Genomic DNA, 19,940 nt, shown 5'->3' on the forward strand with positions numbered 1-19,940 from the left:
GGGGGTAATAGGACTTTAGTAAAGGTTAGGTGTGTCTCTGGGATTTCGGGCATAGGCTGGGGGGTACTTATGCATTTTTCCTAATTTAAATTTTATTTATTTATATTATAAATATATAATCTTTATTAAAGGTGTTATGAAATATATCTTTAGTTTAATTAATTATTTTCTGTATTACCTGCATCGAAATATGTTTTTAAGGATATCATATTATAAAATCCGTTAAAATTAATAAAATTATTTTTTATTTTGTTCACATGTTTAATCATGGAACGACATTAGCTCATATACTCGATCGATATTTTTCACTATTTATATATTATTATTTTTATAGAAAGTATTTTTAATATAAATTACATAACAAAAATATTCTAAATTTAAAGAAATATATAAAATAAAATAAAAAGAAGAAGAGAAAAGTTGATAATTAAGAATAGAATAAATATTTAAAAAGTCAATTAGGAAAAAAATGGAAAGGGGGTTGGAGAATGAGTATTTCTCAAAGTTGAAGAAAAAATTTGATTTTAAAAATAAAATTAGAGAGTATAAATAGTTTTTACTCAATTCAAATATGACAAATAAAAATAAATGGAGCCGTACAAATAATACATGTTTATTGTGGAGTTAATATCTCAAAAGGTCACTCAACTTTAGAAAATTACCTAGCAAAGTCACTAAACTTTATTTTGTATCAATAAAATCATTCAACTTAGGTTTTTATATCAATAAAATCATTCCATCAATTCCTTATTAAAAACAATTCACACCACACATAAATTATTTTTTATATTATGTTCATGATTAAACTACTAAATACATGACTCAAAATTACTACTATTTCATTATAAAATAATAAAAATTCAAAATAAAAGATAAATTTATCAAACTTTGAACCCAAAATTCTCCAAATTACTAGCATCATGATACATGGAACCTCACTTTTATTTTTATTTTTTAAAATGAAAAAAGAGATTCACACAAACAAGAAATTGTTTAAACCATCACAACAAGTGTGGTTACCGTCAAATGAAGCAGTAGTAATTATCAAATGTGACCCCAAAAATTAATGATGCACTTAATTGATCCAAAATTGAGCATAAAATAATTTTGTATTGAGTTAATTTTTAGCTTCCCTTAATATAATTTATTTTTAAAGTGATTTTCATTTTACCTCAATATTAGTTCAATTGTTATTCATTTTTAAGATCTACTATAATTGAGATTACTTTGACTCTTTTCTTTTATGTATTATTTTCCTTGTACCGTGTATCTTATAAGTTTGATACTACACATTTTTCATTACATTACATTAGATCAAGCATATGTATCAAATAATGCAAACAACGATCATCATTTAATTACTCTTTCTAAAGTCTTTAAAATAAAAAAAAAAGAATTTGAATTTCGTTGTATAGTGGCGGAGTCAGAAATTTTTCGAAGGATGTCCAAAAAAAGGGGGAAAAATTGTTTCTAGTGAGATTCGAGCACATGAGTACTAAATCTCTTTCAAGATATCTAAATCCACTAGGCTACAACAGGTTTTTTTGTCAAGGGTGTCCAAAATATGTTCTTTAATCACTTCGTATATCATTTTGCTTATACATACGATATTATTTTCCGACGAAGGCTATCCAATTGGACACCCTCACTATAGGGTAGCTATGCCCCTATATATATAACTAAGGCACTTCCTTAAGTACGCATTGGCAACCAATAATGGAGGAGTGGAGTTTCATCCTACACTCTAAATTGTCTAAATTATTGCAATAGTAAATATTAGGCCTAGTAGGCAAGTCCAATTAACCATTTTTACCCTCAACACAGACACATTAAACCAAAAAATTAGTACCTAGAGAACTGAGATTTTCTTAATAGTTCACAATCTTAAAATAATTTATTTTCAAAAAATATCCTAAGATTGTATAGTTACATAGGAAAAAACAACAGAAAAAGAGAGTAGTAATGGTTAAAGAGACCATAAATTGTGTAGACATAGTAGTAATTTAACAAGCAGCAACAACAATAACTCATTCAATGTAATTCCACAAATAAAGTCAAAGAAGAGTATGACGTACCTAGATAGACTTTACCAGTGAAAAAAGAGCTAGTGAAATTTAAACACCTAAACACTTCAAGTTTCACGTGTCTTAGCTTTTTCAAGGCACCTAAAATTACTAGGCTACAACACATTATTGTGTTAAGAATGTCCAGAATATATTATTTAACTATTTCATTTATCATTTTACTTGTATATACAATATAATTTTTCAACAAAGGATGTTCAATTAGTGTAACTCCGGCCCTGAACTTTACCCGTAGCTTTTTACATGATACATAGATTATTTTCGATAGATCCATTGTAATAATTAATGAGCAAGGTCCACAAAACCACAATTCAGAATTCTGCATAACAAGAAAAGGACTCTTCCCTCTTTTTACTCCACACTCCACTCCCCCACCTGTTTTCACATTTCATTATTCCAAAGCACATAAAAAATTAAAGCCCTCTCTGGCTGGCTCTGAGACTTAAAAGAGTAAAAAGAGAGATGCTCATTCTTTTTTTACTTATAAAAACCAACACTTTACCCTATTATCTCTTATTTTTTTTGCCATGGCCAAAAGCAGAGGAAATCCCAGTATCAAGCACTCAAAAACCAGTAAGAAAAAAGAAGAAAAACCACATTCATGGGCAGTTGTAAGAAGCCTCTTTACTTGTAAACATCTACAAGTAATTGCAAGGCCAGATAGCCAACAAGAAGTAATACTAAAAGAAGAGAAAGTTAATTCTAAAGGCCAACATGAAGGTGAAGACAATAATAACAAGAAGAAGAGCAAGAAAATGAAGTGTTCTGGCTCCATATGTAGTAACACAAAGGTCATGCATAGGCCTGAGCCATCACCATCGCCTCCTAAAGGACGTAAATTAACTGGCACTAGTAGTTTTTCTTCTTCTGCTTCTGCTTCAGCTTCAGCTTCGTCGTCTTCACTACTCTCAAGTTCACCAGCTACATCGTCGTCGATTAGAGGAATGCCATTCAGGAAACTTTCAGGTTGTTATGAATGTAGAATGGTTGTTGATCCAATAGCTAGAGATCCTTCTTTGAGATCAAATATTTGTGGTGAATGTGGACATATTTTTATGAAAGCTGAGAATTTGGAACTTCATCAAGCTGTAAGACATGCTGGTATGTTACTACTACTACTACTACTGCCTGCGTTTCATATTAGTTGATCATCTTACTAAAAATAATTGTTCCATATCAGTTATCTACCTTACTAAATTAAGAAAATATTAATTGATTTTTTCCTATATTACCCTTACAATTAATCACACGAAACTTTTTAAAGGATGAATTAGTAAAATTATTTTTTTTTATGATTTTTTTAATGTGTGTAAAACGAAAAATGACTAATATGAGATGGAGGAAGTATTTTCTTACTAAATTTTATTTTATTTTAATTCCTCTGTTTCATCAATGGTTAATACTTTAGTTTAAAAAAGGAATCTCTTTTTCCTCAATTCTTTAGTCAGACTTTTCCATGTAGCCTCGAACTTCATGACCCTTGTCTCCCTCTGGCTGATTGACATATTTTATATTAGTACAATTTTTTGGGCAGGGAGTGAAGTGTAGTCACAATTATTGTCACTAAATATTTCAAATAATATAATGTATAGCACTCATTTCATATTGTTTAATATAATATAAATATCAAATATGTACCTATGTCATTTCTTCAAAAAATTTAAGTTATGGTTAAGAATATAATGAAATAATAAAAATGTATTTTCTCTGATAGTTTAAATTTTTAGATGAAATAATCATATACTTCAAGTGTTCTATCACCAGTTTCCTAGGAAGTCCCTATTAATTACTCCCTAGGTTCACTTTTACTTCTCCATTATTTCAAAAATAGATTTTCAGTTTTGATTATTATTTTTAACATATCAGACAAATTTTTTCTTCTTCATGTTTTACCCTTGGTATTAACTTTTATTTCCAAAACCTAATAAATACTATACATCAATTAATAAGGTTAGTGTGATGAAATAGTCATGTTAATCACTATATTCTTAATAAGTATTTCAAATCTAAATGTGACAAGTAAAAGTGAACGTTAGAAATAATATTGTACACTAACATCCACTTAATCCCATGTATCTCATGCTACAATGGAAAGTTTAGCCGAGTGATAAAGCTTGCGCAAATTCTATTTTTTTCAGACCTCATATTTGTGAGATTTTACTGAATATATTATTGTTGTTATGATATATACAATGGAAAATCTTACTAATAATATGAATTGACAGTATCTGAATTGGGTCCAGAGGACACAAGTAGAAACATAGTGGAAATCATATTTCAGTCAAGTTGGTTAAACAAAAGGACCCCAGTATGCAAGATAGACAGAATCTTGAAAATTCGCAATACTCCTACAACTATTTCAAGATTTGAGGAATACAGAGAGGCTATTAAGGTTAAGGCAACTAACCTTGTCAAAAAACACCCACGTTGTATTGCTGATGGAAATGAACTATTAAGGTTCCATTGCACAACATTCATGTGTTCACTTGGCCTAAATGGTTCCTCAAATTTGTGTACTGTCCCTAATTGTAACGTTTGTGCTCTCATCAAAAATGGATTCAAGCTAGCTACTACTACTCATCATGGCACAAAGAAAGGTAATTAACTATAGTTCGAAAATCGATTGATTTTCTTTTTATATGTTTCTGAGTTGTAATGGTCAAAATCACATCTAAACTATCATTTTTTCTCGCGAAAGTTCATACATCATGGCATAATACATAAATATGACCCTTAACTTGGTGTCAACTGACAATTATGACCTTTAACTTTGGATGTGCACAAGTAGACACTTAAACTTGTATAAAATTGAACAAATAGACATTCGTACTACATGGTACCTTACATGTCAATTTTGTGTCCTACATGGCGTCCTACGTGTATTATGTCATGCAGGACACATGTGTCTACTTGTCCAATTTTATACAAGTTTAAGTGTCTACTTGTGCACACTCAAAGTTGGAGGTCATAGTTGTCCACTGAAGCCAAGTTATGTATTATGCCATTATTCTTAGTTGCATACTTCAACCATCACTCCCTTTGTATTAAGATGAACCTTGATGTTGAGTTGACCTACACGCGTCTGGTATCAATTGGGAACAAATATTAGATCAACTCAGTAGCGAGGTGTGTTTTAATGCAAAGGGAGTGGTAGTTTAAGTAGTTAAATAGAATAATGGATAGTTGAAGTATGTAACTCACAAAAAGTGATATTTCAGACGTGTTTTTGATTATTAACTCGATATTTTTACTACTTTTGGATCGCGAAAATAGTAATAATTTCATGTAGGTATATTGACGACCGCGACGAGCGGGAAGGCGCATGACAACTCGAGAGTTGTGGTGGAGGAGGAGGAGGAGGAGGAGAGGAGGGCAATGTTAGTTTGCAGGGTAATTGCAGGAAGGGTGAAGAAAACTTTGGATGGAAATAATAATAATAATAATAACAATAGTAATAATTTGGAGGAATATGATTCTATTGGTGGAGCTGCTGGACTTTATTCCAATTTGGATGAGTTGTATGTGTTTAATCCTAAGGCTATATTGCCTTGCTTTGTTGTCATTTACAAAAGTTTCTAGTCACATTGTAGTAATTAAATTAGGATGTTATCATCATTTTCCTTGATCTTGTTATGTCACAACAATATTTTTCATTTGTTTTGTTCAAATGAATGAAAATGCATGTGTCAATTTGAAATGTACAAGGTTTAATTTGATTATGCTATCTCTACCAAGATAATACTCCTATGTCCCAATTTATGTGACACTTTTCGTTTTTTAAGAGTCAAACATGAAATCTTCAAATTTTTTGAGATGAAATTTATATATTTGTAAACTACATAAAAAGTACTATAAGTCACAAGAATTGACAATTCAAACAATTAAAAGACATATGAAAAATTTACGGTCAAAGATAAACTTGTTAGAATCTCGAAATTTGAAAAGTTTCACGTAAATTGGGACGGAGGATTTCGAAAAGTATTTTGTAAATTGGGACGGAGGAAGTAGTTATATTTGCTACTTATAAGAATAACTTTTTGGAATATTCTAAAGTATTGTTAAATCAAGTGAATCAGATAATGCTAGGGACAATATATAACACTTTTGGTCCCTAACTAAAGTATTTTTCTATTTTTTATCATTGTTGTTATACCCGTAATACGGTACATTACATTTGAATTTCTTAATATGGTTTAAAAGTACACAGATTGAATTGATTTTTTTTTTTTTTTTGATGATAAGGGAAACCCGCAGCCGCTACCCTTTGGGTGCGCACAGGGTAAAACCCCCGCTCCTATGCAATAGCTCGCAAACAGATTGAATTGATCTTGTAATGAATTAATAACGAAATAAATGATACATTTGGCTCTATTTTACAAAGAAAGAAAAGAAAATAATTTCAATTTAAGTTTTAATGTTAATTAATTATGTGTAAAAATTAATTACTATAAAGCATCCAATTAAAATATAATGTGTCTGTATTGATCATCTTTTAATTAAGTATGTTTCGCCTCTCATATGTCTTCAAGAAAGTGAGCACACTCTCTATGCTACATCAACACTTTAAAATATTTTTATTTTATTTTAAAATAGTTCAAAAAGTAGGTAATAAAACCCCTCCAATAAAGAGAGGAGGTAATTGAAGATATGATTATATTTCAAGAGGCACTCATGCATTTTTCTTTAAGAAACACACACACATATATATATATATACATTACTTTGTAGCATGACAAAAATTCAAAAAAAAGGGAGTAAATGGCTAACTCTGGGATCCTGGTATTACAAGCATGCTCTCCCTGTGGTGTAGTATAATCAATATAGGTCACACGCTCACCCCTTTATATTTTCACAAGCATTCTCTTTTTGTTCTTTCTTTTATTAACAATCAGAAATGTGATCTTTTATTTGACCTTAATTGATATTTATGTCATTTAGTTTTAAGCATATATAAATAGATATTTGAATTTGTATAAAACTAAATAAATAGACACGTGTGTCCTACGTGACATCTTACATGTATTATATCACGTAGAACATGCACATTGTCTAATTATTCAAATTTCAGTATCTACTTGTGCAGACTCAAAGTTAAAAACAAAAATATGTGTTAGTTGAGATCAAGTATGCATAATACATAAACATGACACCCTTAACTTAGCGTCAACCGATAACTATGACATTTAATTAACTTTGGGTGTGCATAAGGAGATACTTAAACTTTTATAAAATTGAACGAACAGACACATTCGTCCTACATGACAATTTGATGTCCTACATGTATTATATCATGTAGAACACGTGTGTCTACTTATTCAATTTTATACAAGATTAAGTGTTTATTGTGCACACTCAAAATTGTCCGTTGAAGACAAGTTAAGAGTCATGTTTATGTATTATACCGATCAAATAAAAGGGGAAGTGACTTGTCTAATTTGGATTCATTCAGTACAATGGTGTAAACTTTTGCAGATTAAAATGGGACATACATTACATCAATGATGGGCAGACAATTGGTATCATTTGAGTTCCTTATACTTACAGTACGTACGTTAAAGAAAGAGTGTTTATGCTCTTTGCTTGTCTTTTAGCCTGAACTCATGGTCGCGCGTGGCTTATTTGCTTTTTGTTACCTTCCCATCCTCTATTCTTTTCTCTTTTTTTGGGACTTGGGATTTTATTTTATTTTATTTTATTTTTTACTAATTATTTTTTATTATATTAAAAATATTTTGACTCTTGTTTTGTACTACTCATTAGCTCATAATTTGGACATGATGACTAGTTTGACTAAAGTTGAGCAATGTAGCATGGGCTCTCTCAAAATTTACATACTAACTTCCTTGTTATGTGAATCTATTTATTTGCAATATTTTAGGTTCATAGGGAAGTGAAGAATTTTTTGGGTTCAAACTCCATCAATAATGCAATATCCCTTTATACAATGTTATTAAAAAATTCAAAAGATCTTTTTGATAGAGAATCTAGAAAACATTTTAATGGAGTAGAGTATATATCTTTGTAGGCGATTGGATATTGAATTGGTTGATATTTTTATTTTTAGAAAATAGTTTTTTGAAGTTAAGTTAAAAAAAAAACTTCCTCTGTTCATTTTTACTTGTCATTTATTCATAAATTAGATTTTAATTTTTACTTGTCACTTTTGTTATATCAAGAAAAGATAATATTTTTTTATATGTTTTACCCTCACCATTAAATACCTATTTTTCAAATCATTTTCCAAGACCTAATACTCCATTTGTCCCTAATTACTTGTGCACATTTCTTTTTTTAGTTGTCCCTAATTATTTGTCCATTTTGACAAATCAGAAAGGACAATTTTTTTCACTTATTATACCCTTAATTAATTACTTTGAAAAAGGTAGAACTTTTTGAAAATATTAAGTTTTTAATCCATCTACTTCATACTTAATAGGGGTAAAATGGTAAACTCACTATGTCAATTGTTGATTTTTTAATAGGTGTGTCAAGTCAAAAGTGGACAAGTAATTAGGGACAGAGGGAGTACTAAACATCATTTAATAGGGATACTTTGGTAAAATACTTATATCAATAATTATTTTTTTAATGGGTGTGTCAAGTCAAATAGTGACAAGTAAAAGTGAACAGAAGGAGTAGTATGTAAAATTCCATGAGGCCTTATTCGTATAGTGATGCTGGTTGTTTAGGAGGAAATAAGATTTCTGGTCATTTATAAATTGATGAATATAATATTTTTCAAATTTTTAGGTATAAAAATGATTATCAATTTTTTTTTCTTATTTATATGTAAAATGAAGATCTTTTATAAAAAAAATTCCTATAAAATCAATTCTATTGTTTGAAGACTGAATTATGAAAGCTCGATTGGGACTCAATTGATAGTCTTCCTTTGTTTTGCGGCAGTTTTTAAGTTAGCACCCGTTTCAACATGCTCACTTGATTCCAATAAAAACAGAAAAAAAGACACATGACTCAATTTACTTGATTTTTAGTGTTCATTACTTATGTCTACTAGTGTAAATATCCGTTCTAGTACACATAATAACATATATTAAGCACCAAAGTTGCTATACAATATTATAATTGTGCAATAGGCTTACCTTTGTTAGGTGTACTGTTTTTTAAGTTTAATTAGAAATTCACTGATCTGAATAATAAATACCTTTTGCAATCGACAATCCCGTTACGACCATATTTTTCTTCTCTTTGTTTACACCATTTTATTGTGATATATAAGGTGCAATAACTTTATGAATTATGAAGTTATGATCATAGACTCAAAATAAATTGGATCAAACCAATTCACCTTAATTACAAAGATTTATCAGGTTTTGGATACAATTATTTAACTTTGTATTCATTTAAAAAAAAAAAAATTCTTCACATATCCATTTGTATTATTGTCATTTTTAGGACGACTAAAATATTTAAAGAATAAAGGTAGGGTACAATTATACAAGAATAAGGATGATATTTAAAATTGCAATAACTATAAGAATATTATGGAGCTACAGTAGATAAATCTATTCTTTACAGATCAACCGTATGATGCAAATCCTTTTATTTTTCTTAGGTATCACCTTGTCTCAACCAGTGTTTTAAAAGGCGAGGGCAAGAAACAGAGCGTTTTATTTAGCACGAACAAAGTATAAGCCTAGAGGCATGAGCCAAAAGCCACATGGATCTCTAATTTTTAAATTTATAATATAGTCAAAGAGACACAATCTATGTAAGTACTAGGCAAGTCCGAGTATTGAACGTTAGGCGTGCTTAGAGCTTAAGTCTCACAAAACTAAGCCCCATACTTGAGCCTCAAGGCATTTTGCATGTCAGCTGGGCGAGTCCCAGAATTGTCTTTTTAAACACTGGTCCCAACAATGAAACTATAGGTTTATTAGTTTATTGATTAGAAAGATTATTACGAGCACATGAGACCTTACCAACTGAATAAGAAAAAACACTTTTTTTCAAAAAAGAGTTAGAATGTGCTTGTTTATTCTACATCTCTTGCTTCTATTCTGATTTACCAACACGATTTCTTAGGTAGAAAGACTAAAAAATTATAGTAATCATTAGATAAAAATGGCATCTTACCAACTCTTGCACATACATAGGGGTCCTCTTTCTTAGGCAAAGTTACAACCCTTCTTCACCTATTATCTGCAAGCCACTTGAAGAAAACAAAACCAGGTGGCAATGCCCACTTTGTTTTGAGTAGCTTTTGTATACACATCAGTAACTTGGCAGAAGACTTTAAAGATGGAGACAGATATGTAACTGCCCAATACCTTAAAGAACCTACGACTGAAGAATGCTAAAATATATAAATCATCTTTAACATTACATCTTTGTTCCTCTTTCTGAGTTTCCCAACTGTTCTTGGAGTTGAAGACAGAGGGCAGAGACATCACCAAGCAACTTCTGGTATTGGCATACAGGTAATGCCTCATGCGATATTTGACTGGGGTGCACTAGTAAATTTTGGAGTTGCAGACATAGCGTTGATGCCTTACTATCGTTTTCACATGATTTAGCAATTAATTGAAGCAGTGTACAGGTTTGCTCAACTGGAGCAGGCAACTGTGGTGGAACAGGGGGAACAAGGAATGGATGTTGGAGTAGCTCAGGAATCCTCCATCTTTCATTTCGGTCCCATGCAAGACACTTCTTCATAAGATCAAGTAGCCATGGGTTGGACAAAGGTTCATATGCGATTGCATGGTTTGGATTTGTTATAACTTTGAATTTCGCCCAGAAAGTTTTGTATTCTGAAAAGGGTGTTCTCCCGTAAACCATTTGGTAAAGGATGCATCCCAATGACCAGATATCTGAGGGCCGACCACACTTTATAGTATTGCCATTTGCATCTGTCTCATTACACATAAAAGCTTCAGGGGACATGTAGCTTAAAGTACCCACCTGTATAAGAATTAACATCCACTAAGAAAACAGGGAAGAAGTTGACATTGCTGATTACTATATCTTTATCTTCTTTTGGCAGAACACTTCTTTTCTTTTAGATGTCGGGGTGGGGCAATCAAATGCAATCCATGTACTCGTAAGAAAAAGAGTGAACTACCTGTGAATCACGTTGAATGTTGGTTGTGTCACACATTATAGCCTTTGCTATACCAAAATCAATCAGCTTTAACGAGCCTCTGACAAGAAGGAAATTAGCTGGCTTTAGGTCCGAGTGGACTATCCGTTCCTCGTGTATGGTGTTAACAGCAAGAAGTATTTGCTGCAAAGTATGTTTAGAACTTTTGAGTACAATTCAAATATATTATAAATTTACCAGATTTTAAATCTGGATAATGTACAACATACAACAGTAGTACATGAATTTAAGGTGGCCACGCCAGTCTTCCTACTATTCTTAGATGGAAGATACCAAAGGGGTCCTAAAGTTCTTCCCTCGACAGAAATTTATAATTCAAAAAAAAAAAACAATACTTACAAGTTACAACCAAATGAGCCAGGTTTATCTTATCAAAAAGACATAAAATATAAAATAATTATTAAAATTAAAGTAATAATAATAATAATAAATGAGTCAGGTATACAGGCTGGTACCGAAAGATTTTTTCTTTAACTGGACTATCCCTAATATTTTGAATCCAAAATCATATTACGAAGAAACTAAAGCATAAACAAAACATACTGTAAATAAGAAGTGTTCGCAGATTGAGATAGAAAAGTGACTATCTCAGTTACTCAAAAAGCAACTGACCAAAGTTTTTTGAAATCATAGCATGAAGAAATTTAAGCACAAATAAAACATACTGTAAATAAAAAAGTGACTCAAATTATCAAAAAGCAACTGACCAAAGTTCTTTTGTTCTGTTGTTCGTAGCATTTACTTAAGATATACAGGACAGAGACAGATTCCTGAATTGGCTTTGGTTCAAGGATGACCAGTTTCAGTTACCTTAAAAGCAACATGGAGCTCCTCTTCCCCTTCCCCTTCCCTTGGATGGTTTACAAAAGTTTTTCTCAGATAAAGTATCTTGCCTTAGGTTTATCTCTAGCTACATGACTTTTAGTTGACTATGGAATCGCATACACCTTAAAATTGATCGAATGAAGACTTTAAGGAGATCAAATCTCTACTACTCCTGCAGCAAAGAATAGTGAGGTTCAAGAGCTCTCAAGACATAATACTGAGAATGGCCATTGAAAGCACATTCTTAACAAGAGAAGATCAGTACTTATCTTCAACAAAATTCCGAGAAAAGTACAACCGGGTTCAATCAGTTTTGACCTTCATGAACCTTAAACATATACACTAAGCTAGTGTTTGGCCATAGATTTTGAATTTTATCTTTGAAAATCTATTGGCAATGAAATTTGATAAGATTTTGAAAATCTGATAGTCAAAATCTCCAGGAATAAATATGTAAACTGCAAGTAGCATAATGATGGACATTGAAGTTGAGCATAATTAACATTGGCCAAATACATACTTTACCCCTCCACGCAAATTCCTATTACACTCCCTTTCTTTGTGAGCATCCTTTTACAACTTAATTTGTAAGGTTCATCTCCAAAATCACCCTGAATGGCCTAAGACAACTCACACAATACGTGTTATAAAGTAAAAATAAATAAAAAATATATTTATTTTTTTTAAAAAAAGAAAGAAACAAAACTACCATCCGCTTGCCCAAAATTCACCTATTTCTCTTCCTTCATGTTCAACCAACAATGGCAAGCGGATATTTTCCATTCCCAATTTTCAGTCGTCATTATCCAACATCTTCCGCAATCTCTACTACCGAACTCCCAAAAAAAGACAGGAGGGGAAAAACCAACCAAGAAAAGAGAGAAAAGACCATAAAAATGCACATTTCGCTGCTGCGTGGTTTTCCACTCAAAATCTCCCACATTACCAGTCAGTAGGCTACAACACAATCTTTTCTTTTTTTGATAACCGTGGTGTCCAAGCAACCTTGTGCGCACCTCAACTAATTCCACAAGATACCTGCCACCAACAAGAGGTACGAGGTAATTGTATCCACCAAGGCTAGGACAGGTGGGGGAAAATCACCTAGTGCTTTTGCCTCTGTTGGGATATGAACCTGAGACCTCATGGTTCTCAACCCACTTCACTGACGACTAGGCCACACCCTTGGATGCTACAAGTCTTTTCTTCATCACTACTACTAAGGAAACTTATTTGTGATTATTTTGTTGTTCTTCATGTACATGACACCTGTGGTTTAGGGGAGTAACGGTTCCACTTTATACAAGTTGGGTGTGTGTAGAAGGATGCCTGCAAAGAAAGACCTGTACAAGCCTACAAGGATTTCAAGTTTAGGGGGTAAAGTATGTATTGAGGCATTAATATTGAATGCCAAAGTAAGACAGATACAAGGGCATAGAAAAACTGTCTACATGTTAATCATAAGACACTATACAAGAACCTGTAGTAATGAAACAACTTAAGATTAGAAAATGAATCCTCAGTAAAGATTAGGTCATGACAGCAACTTTGTAAAAATAATCTGTAACAGCAGATGAAGGCGAAAATAGAAGGAATTGACCTGCCAGTAAAATCGAAGCCAGTTTTCATCAATAATTGAATCAGAGCCATCTAGTTCCCTCCATTTCTGAGACAGCATATGAGCCAAATCAATTTCACCGTATTCGAGAACCATGTATATGTATCCATCTTCTTTGACTCTTGTTTCATTATTACTCATCGAGCCATTCATGACTTCATCTAGTAAATTTTTATCTGTAACCTAACAAACAAGTGGATGTCAGTATTTGCTCCAAAAACTAAACAGCAAATTCCTAAAACCCTAGATGTGAACCCTCAACACTAAATGCAGACACACAAGTTTTAACCACTTTGATAAGCCTATAGCTTTGGTTGAGGAAGCTAAGTTAGCAATTTAAACAGAGTCATATCTAGAGATAATCAATCACAACATGATCTCAAAAGAAATGCAGCAACCCAACTTCTGTTTTATAAATTCATACGATTTGAACTTCTCAAGGCCTAGGAGATCTGTCTATCAGCCTTCTTAAAATGTAGATACTTCTATTCATTACCGACTTCATGTTCGGACTTCGGAGTTCAAAATCAAGGAGTATCATTAAGAATATTATTTAAGATTTTCTTAAAGACTATATTATGGTCAAGAAAATCATTAAGATATATGTCGTAATAGTTAGAATCTCAGGAATTAGGAAGCTTTGAGCTCATAATTCCTATATAAGGAGCACTATGGTTTGTTATAAACCAATTTTGAAAAAAGAGTGATCTTTCATTTTTTTTTCTATGGAAAAGCAAGTACTAAGCTCCTTGCTTAGTTCTCATCCATGGAGTGGCAGGGAACTCAACATGGAAATATTCATTTCCAGATTCATGGACATTCATATAGCAGTACAAAAACATAACTACAAGTTTCTTGAATGTACGCCGCCAACAGTGAGACGTATGAGAGAGAGAAAATTATAGCTATATTTGAAACTAGCTGTCTAATTCCAGCATATTTAATGTGGTAAACCTCAGGCCGCACTCAAATTGTACACTACTAAGATAAGTTATTTGTGAACTGATATTAGCATCCTTGAATGTTCTAGCTCTCACTTTGATCAGTGCTAGTATAAGAAGTTAATGAATTGAAATAACTTTTTCCCAGAGTAACTGCCCTCCCCCCAAACACTACTCTTTAAATCAACCAAATTTTCCAAATGCCTAAGCATTCTAATCAATCTGATGGTGTAGAATTATTGGATGATGTTCACCGTTGGACTGATTTACCTAAAGCAAGCTTCTTTTTCTTTGTCTTTTATCTTTTAGCAGACAATTGACACACAAAACTAGATTGAACAATTGAGAAGCACTCAAGAGAACAAATGTTTAGAATAAGTAGAAGTAAGACGTGATATATGCATTGCAAGTTTAGCCAACATAAGAAAGAGTGACGTTATTGTGAGATTAGATGGGGACTATGGCATCTACATACAAACAATTCGTCCATCAAGGCTTGATGCTCGAGGAGAATGATATGATAGTCAAAGAACATAATCAAAATAAGATGGTTGAAATTAAGAAATTCTATCAGAGAGTTATGTGATAAAACACTTGTAAGACTAACAATGTTATATGGGATGAATGTTGGACCTCAAAGATCCAACGTATGCACAAGATGACTGTCAGAAGGTGTTTATAGACATTAAGATATAGACATTATGATAGATGTGCAATCATAAAAGATTAGACAAGATTAGAAATAATCACATTTGTCAGAAGGTGCAAATAACATATATGGAGGATAAATGAGCTATATGAGGTCTCTTGAGAAGGCTTTCTTTTCCGGGGAAAAGGGTCATATTTGTCCTCTACAATTGAAAAATTATAATATTACCCTTTGTTTGTACTATCAGTCCATATATGCCCCTACAATCATAAAAATGGCTCAACTTTGTCCTTCCTTCGTTAATCCCATCCATTTTAGTCACATGGCATGTCAACTCATCACACCAACCCTTCTTCTTCCACCACCACTCAGAGTCACCAACACACAACATGACAACACCTTTACCACATGTACCATCACCACCAACATAAACCATCCACCCGTCATCTATTTCTTTTTCATTAGTCTTAAATTAGTGGGACTCGAGCTATGGCCTTTCATTAGTCTTAAAAGAGATACATACGCACACATACTTGGAATATGAACATATGTTGGATTCATGACATGTTCAAGAACATTATAATTTCTGCTTTCAAACATGCTTTTAGTGGATGTATGGACTAACTTCAAGCTTGAGGAACATTAGAACAGTCACCATTTCAGATATATATACATTCTAGTATCGACCCTATGTTAACTGCCTGGTCATTTTCAACAGTGAGTAAATTTCCTTTTGAAGCATAGCCATGTCTTTATGCATCATTATTTGTTCATTCTTTCACACACACAAAAAAAGTTTGTTTTGCACAAATGCCAGCATAAAGTTTCAAAATTCTATTAAATGGAAGATATGAAGGAAAGCTCTAAACTTTATCAACAACATAAATTAATTCTAGTCCATGTCTTTCTTCGAAAGAAAAAAAATCTATAGTCTATGTCAGGTAAAAAAGTAAGCACATTTAATTTGGCTCATGTCAATCAACTCAACCATAAATAAAGTATTCCTCCTAACATATGTGACTAGCAGATCACCGGTAAGGTCCTAATGTTTCAAGTATCAGAGGAAACAATGAATATTTAGAAATCAACAATATACCAAAATCACTTGGATAAGACAAGATAGAAAATCAAATGTTAACTAGCTTGAGTCCAGCCTATTTAAGACTAATGGAAGATCACTACAAGAGAACATGCAATTCGCTTGGGATTTTAGCTGCGAAAATAAATNCTCCCAAAATAATCAATATCACTATTGTTCAATAGCCCTATTTTAGAGAACTTACCTTTACTTCACTTTACTTTACTAAAATGAATTTAAAAAAAAGAATCAATTATGTTATTTTATCCTCAATTAACAAATAATGCATAAGAAACCACTTCAGTCCTTCAAAAAACCTTTTCCAAAATTACGCATTTTGAAGGTATGCTTATGGACTTCCTTTCAAAGTTCGAAGGCAATGTATAGGCAAAACAAATATAGGAACATTTAAAATATGACTTTAAGATAAATCTCTCAATAAATAGGGTTCATGTGAAAATACAGGAATCTCAATGCATAAAATATCATAATTCATAATCAAGAAATTTGAATATAGAATAAGAACACAATTTCGTATCTAGAATTTCATTGAAACTTTGGGTAGGATATTTAAATGAAGTTTTACTAACTAAAATTAGATTTAGGGCGTGAGGACGAACTAAGTCCACTACTATGATTAGCCTTAAATACATGGAAGTATAAAGTTCTTGACAAAATTTGAAGAACGCTTGAAAATACTACCTTTTTCCTCGTGGATCCTTGATTTAAGACTCAGAAGTATTAATGAGAGTAATAGTGATGTAATTCTTGCCACTAATTATGAATAAAATGTGGAAATCAAAGACAAGAAAGAAATGTAAAAGAAGAGATACAAGAGAAGGAACAATTGACAACTAAAGGATGTATTAAATACTAAAACCTCCAATTACAATCCCTAAACAAGCACCTAATTATCAAGATAACTAGATTAACACAATAAAAGAAAATGAAGAGCAACCTAAAGGTATATTAAACCTAAAGACCTCAATCGATTAATTCGAATCAAGCACCGAATCTCTTACGAAGACCTCAAGGAACTAGAATCTCCAAGCAACCCCCGTTTCTAAACAAAGTTCAATAAAAGCTTCACCAAGCTCAAAAGTCTCTCAAAGGAGATCCAATTCATCAATCATTCATTCTCAAAATAGTCTACTGAAAGAGAAGACCCAAACTAGCTATTTATAGTTTTAGGCTATTACATCATAAGAGGCCCAAAAGTGGCGCAAAAAGGATAAAGGGCGAGCTGGGTCGGGTTCGCCTAATGAACTCGGTAAATCGCCAACTAGGTTGGTGACGTGACCCTTCATTGGAAGCATTTTGTAATGTTCAGCGATCTGGGTCGTACTCGCCTAAGGAACTCGGCGAGTCGCCGATTGACCTCCATCTCGCCAAATTTGGAAGCTTCCCTGCAGCTCCTTGGAACTTTTTAGGCGAGGTTGGAGCCCTCACCTAAGACATTAGGTGATTCGTCGAAGTGGTCTCCTTCTCGCTAAATGAGGCAGCCTCTTCACTCGCTCTTCCTTGCTTCGTTAGACCTCCCACACTCCAAGCTATCATTCAAACATGGTATTGCTCAATTGGGAGCTCCTTCCAAGTGCGTATATTAGTATTCTAGCCATGGAACACCCTCTTTGTCATCAACACAAACTAAAGAACGTCCACCTTCTCGAACAATCCTTCCATCCTTTGAAGTTCCCAAACTTGGCTTGGAGTGAATGGCCAATCTGAATTGCATCATTCTCCCCCTCTTGAAAAGGATTCGTCCTCGAATACGAACATTGCAAAGCCATAGGAAAAGCAAATAATACAAGATCCTCATGGCATGAGGATTAGCGTTAGCAATAACTATTCTATCAACATGCCAAGAATGCACAAATTTAACATATAACCAAGCATCAAAATGATTAACAAAGGATTTGTAAACCATCAAAACAAGAGATACTTGGCTACTTAAGAGACCCCTGACAAAGGGGTAGAGTGAAGGAACCATTACACTTAGGCAACTACACATATAAATCCTCATTGGATCAACATTTCAACAAGCACAATTCCCCTTTTAAGTTAGGTAGCACATGAACACCCTCATACCTAAGTGCAAAGTCATAAACAATGTTAACCCAAATTAAGACTCCATCCAATGCACTAGCTAACTTCAAGAAGGTAATTATTCCCAATTCATGAGTGGGGTAAAGTAAAAAAGTATTCCCTACATAAATTGGCAAACATACCTCATTCAAGAACATAGGATCAAGTAATAACACCAAGTAAGAATAATATAAAAGAAAGAAAGTGTTACTACCAAACCCATCACAATTTAGACCGACATTGGGGTCAAATGGGATGGGATTATATAGCATTTAGTCAAGGAGACTCCCATTTTCCCTATTGATACTACGATTAACATAAAATATGCTACACACACTAGCATGAATATCCTCATATGCAAATAGATAATAGAGAAAGGTGGCATGCACACTGGGGTCATCTAAGGTGTTCCTATGTGAAAGATCACAATTAGGTTCAAGGATCCTAATACTCATTATATCACAAGAAGGAACACACAAAGACATCATGGTGAATTTAAGATAACTTCACCTTCTTTTGACAAAAAACTCCTGCCCCCATAAGATGCACAATCAACAAGATCACACTTAAAGCAATAGCGAAGAAAGGGGTTTAGGAATCTACCCTTCCGCATACACCACGTGGGCCCCTCAAGTGGATCGTAAACCCTCAAAAAGGACTTTTCGTCATAGGGAAATGTGTCAACAGATTCATCCAAATTATGTATGTCATCTCGACCAAGCATCGCTACACAAGTGCCACAATTCAAATCATTACCGGGGTCAAATGGAAAGGAAATCTATAAACATGTATCAAGTACACCCCTTTTTGTCCGATTGGCACTGTTATCTTCTACAAACATACTCCACTCAAAAGGGTGAGCATCATCATATGTAAACAGGTAATAGAGAAAGGTGTCTCGCAAATCAGCTTCATCTAAGATGTTTTCATAGGTATGACTACTAATAGGCTCAAAATCATTGGTCATACCATTAAGAATTGTAACACACCAAGAAGAAGAGTTAATGGTAAAACAAATATCACATTCCTTTTATCATAATCCTTCCCTACAAGAGTACTCTCATCTTGCAAGAACTGATTTCCATCATTGGGAGGGCAATCTTCAGACCATAGTGGGTTACTATAAAAAGCATAGCTATCAAGAATTACACTACTCTCATGATTCACACAACTAGGCACTTCACTAGGAGTGATTTCATCATCTTCAAACAAGATATTGTACTTAAAGAGGGAATGATCAACCACCATGGGAGAATTAAAACATGCAAGTTCACCCTCAAAAAGACACATATCATTTTTCGAAACATTGTTAAGCACGTGATCTCTATGAGCAAAACAAGTAATAGGATCTTCAAAAAATGATAGTCTGAAGGAGTCACTCCTATTCAAATGATCAACATCATCATCACTTTCCCCAAATTGAGCTTTCTCAATGACATCACAAGATTCTTTATTTAGTGAACTACACTCAGATACAAGTGGATCAACAAAATTATCACATGACTATGAACTATCCCTCAATTCCGGGGTGTCAACACT

The 19,940-nt window shown here is 32.9% G+C and overlaps 3 protein-coding genes across 3 annotated transcripts in view; 1 reads left to right on the forward strand and 2 right to left on the reverse strand.

Annotated features, from left to right (window-relative positions):
- Positions 1–19,940, reverse strand: part of LOC125844901 (fluoride export protein 1) — a 300,878-nt gene that overhangs the window by 245,026 nt on the left and 35,912 nt on the right. The window lies entirely within an intron of this gene.
- Positions 2,477–5,779, forward strand: LOC125844902 (uncharacterized). Its single transcript, XM_049524266.1, has 3 exons — positions 2,477–3,185; positions 4,310–4,681; positions 5,374–5,779. Exons 1-3 carry the CDS (start codon positions 2,612–2,614, stop codon positions 5,661–5,663), a joined length of 1,236 nt encoding a protein of 411 aa, XP_049380223.1. The 5' UTR covers positions 2,477–2,611; the 3' UTR covers positions 5,664–5,779.
- Positions 10,141–13,849, reverse strand: LOC125844904 (serine/threonine-protein kinase MPS1-like). Its single transcript, XM_049524268.1, has 3 exons — positions 13,631–13,849; positions 11,167–11,328; positions 10,141–11,006 (listed from the first exon to the last, which is right to left on the reverse strand). Exons 1-3 carry the CDS (start codon positions 13,799–13,801, stop codon positions 10,428–10,430), a joined length of 912 nt encoding a protein of 303 aa, XP_049380225.1. The 5' UTR covers positions 13,802–13,849; the 3' UTR covers positions 10,141–10,427.

Source organism: Solanum stenotomum, chromosome 11, assembly GCF_019186545.1.
Source record: "Solanum stenotomum isolate F172 chromosome 11, ASM1918654v1, whole genome shotgun sequence".
Taxonomy (NCBI): Eukaryota; Viridiplantae; Streptophyta; class Magnoliopsida; order Solanales; family Solanaceae; genus Solanum; species Solanum stenotomum.

Bases quoted from the DNA above. Each gene is read 5' to 3' on its own strand.
- LOC125844902 (XM_049524266.1), top strand. From the start codon at position 2,612: ATGGCCAAAAGCAGAGGAAATCCCAGTATCAAGCACTCAAAAACCAGT. The intron at 3,186-4,309 runs GTATGTTACTAC...ATGAATTGACAG, and splicing joins TCAAGCTGTAAGACATGCTG to TATCTGAATTGGGTCCAGAG. The intron at 4,682-5,373 runs GTAATTAACTAT...AATTTCATGTAG, and splicing joins TCATCATGGCACAAAGAAAG to GTATATTGACGACCGCGACG.
- LOC125844904 (XM_049524268.1), bottom strand. From the start codon at position 13,801: ATGAATGGCTCGATGAGTAATAATGAAACAAGAGTCAAAGAAGATGGA. The intron at 11,329-13,630 runs GTCAATTCCTTC...CATACTTTGCAG, and splicing joins GGCTTCGATTTTACTGGCAG to CAAATACTTCTTGCTGTTAA. The intron at 11,007-11,166 runs GTAGTTCACTCT...ATTCTTATACAG, and splicing joins ACATTCAACGTGATTCACAG to GTGGGTACTTTAAGCTACAT.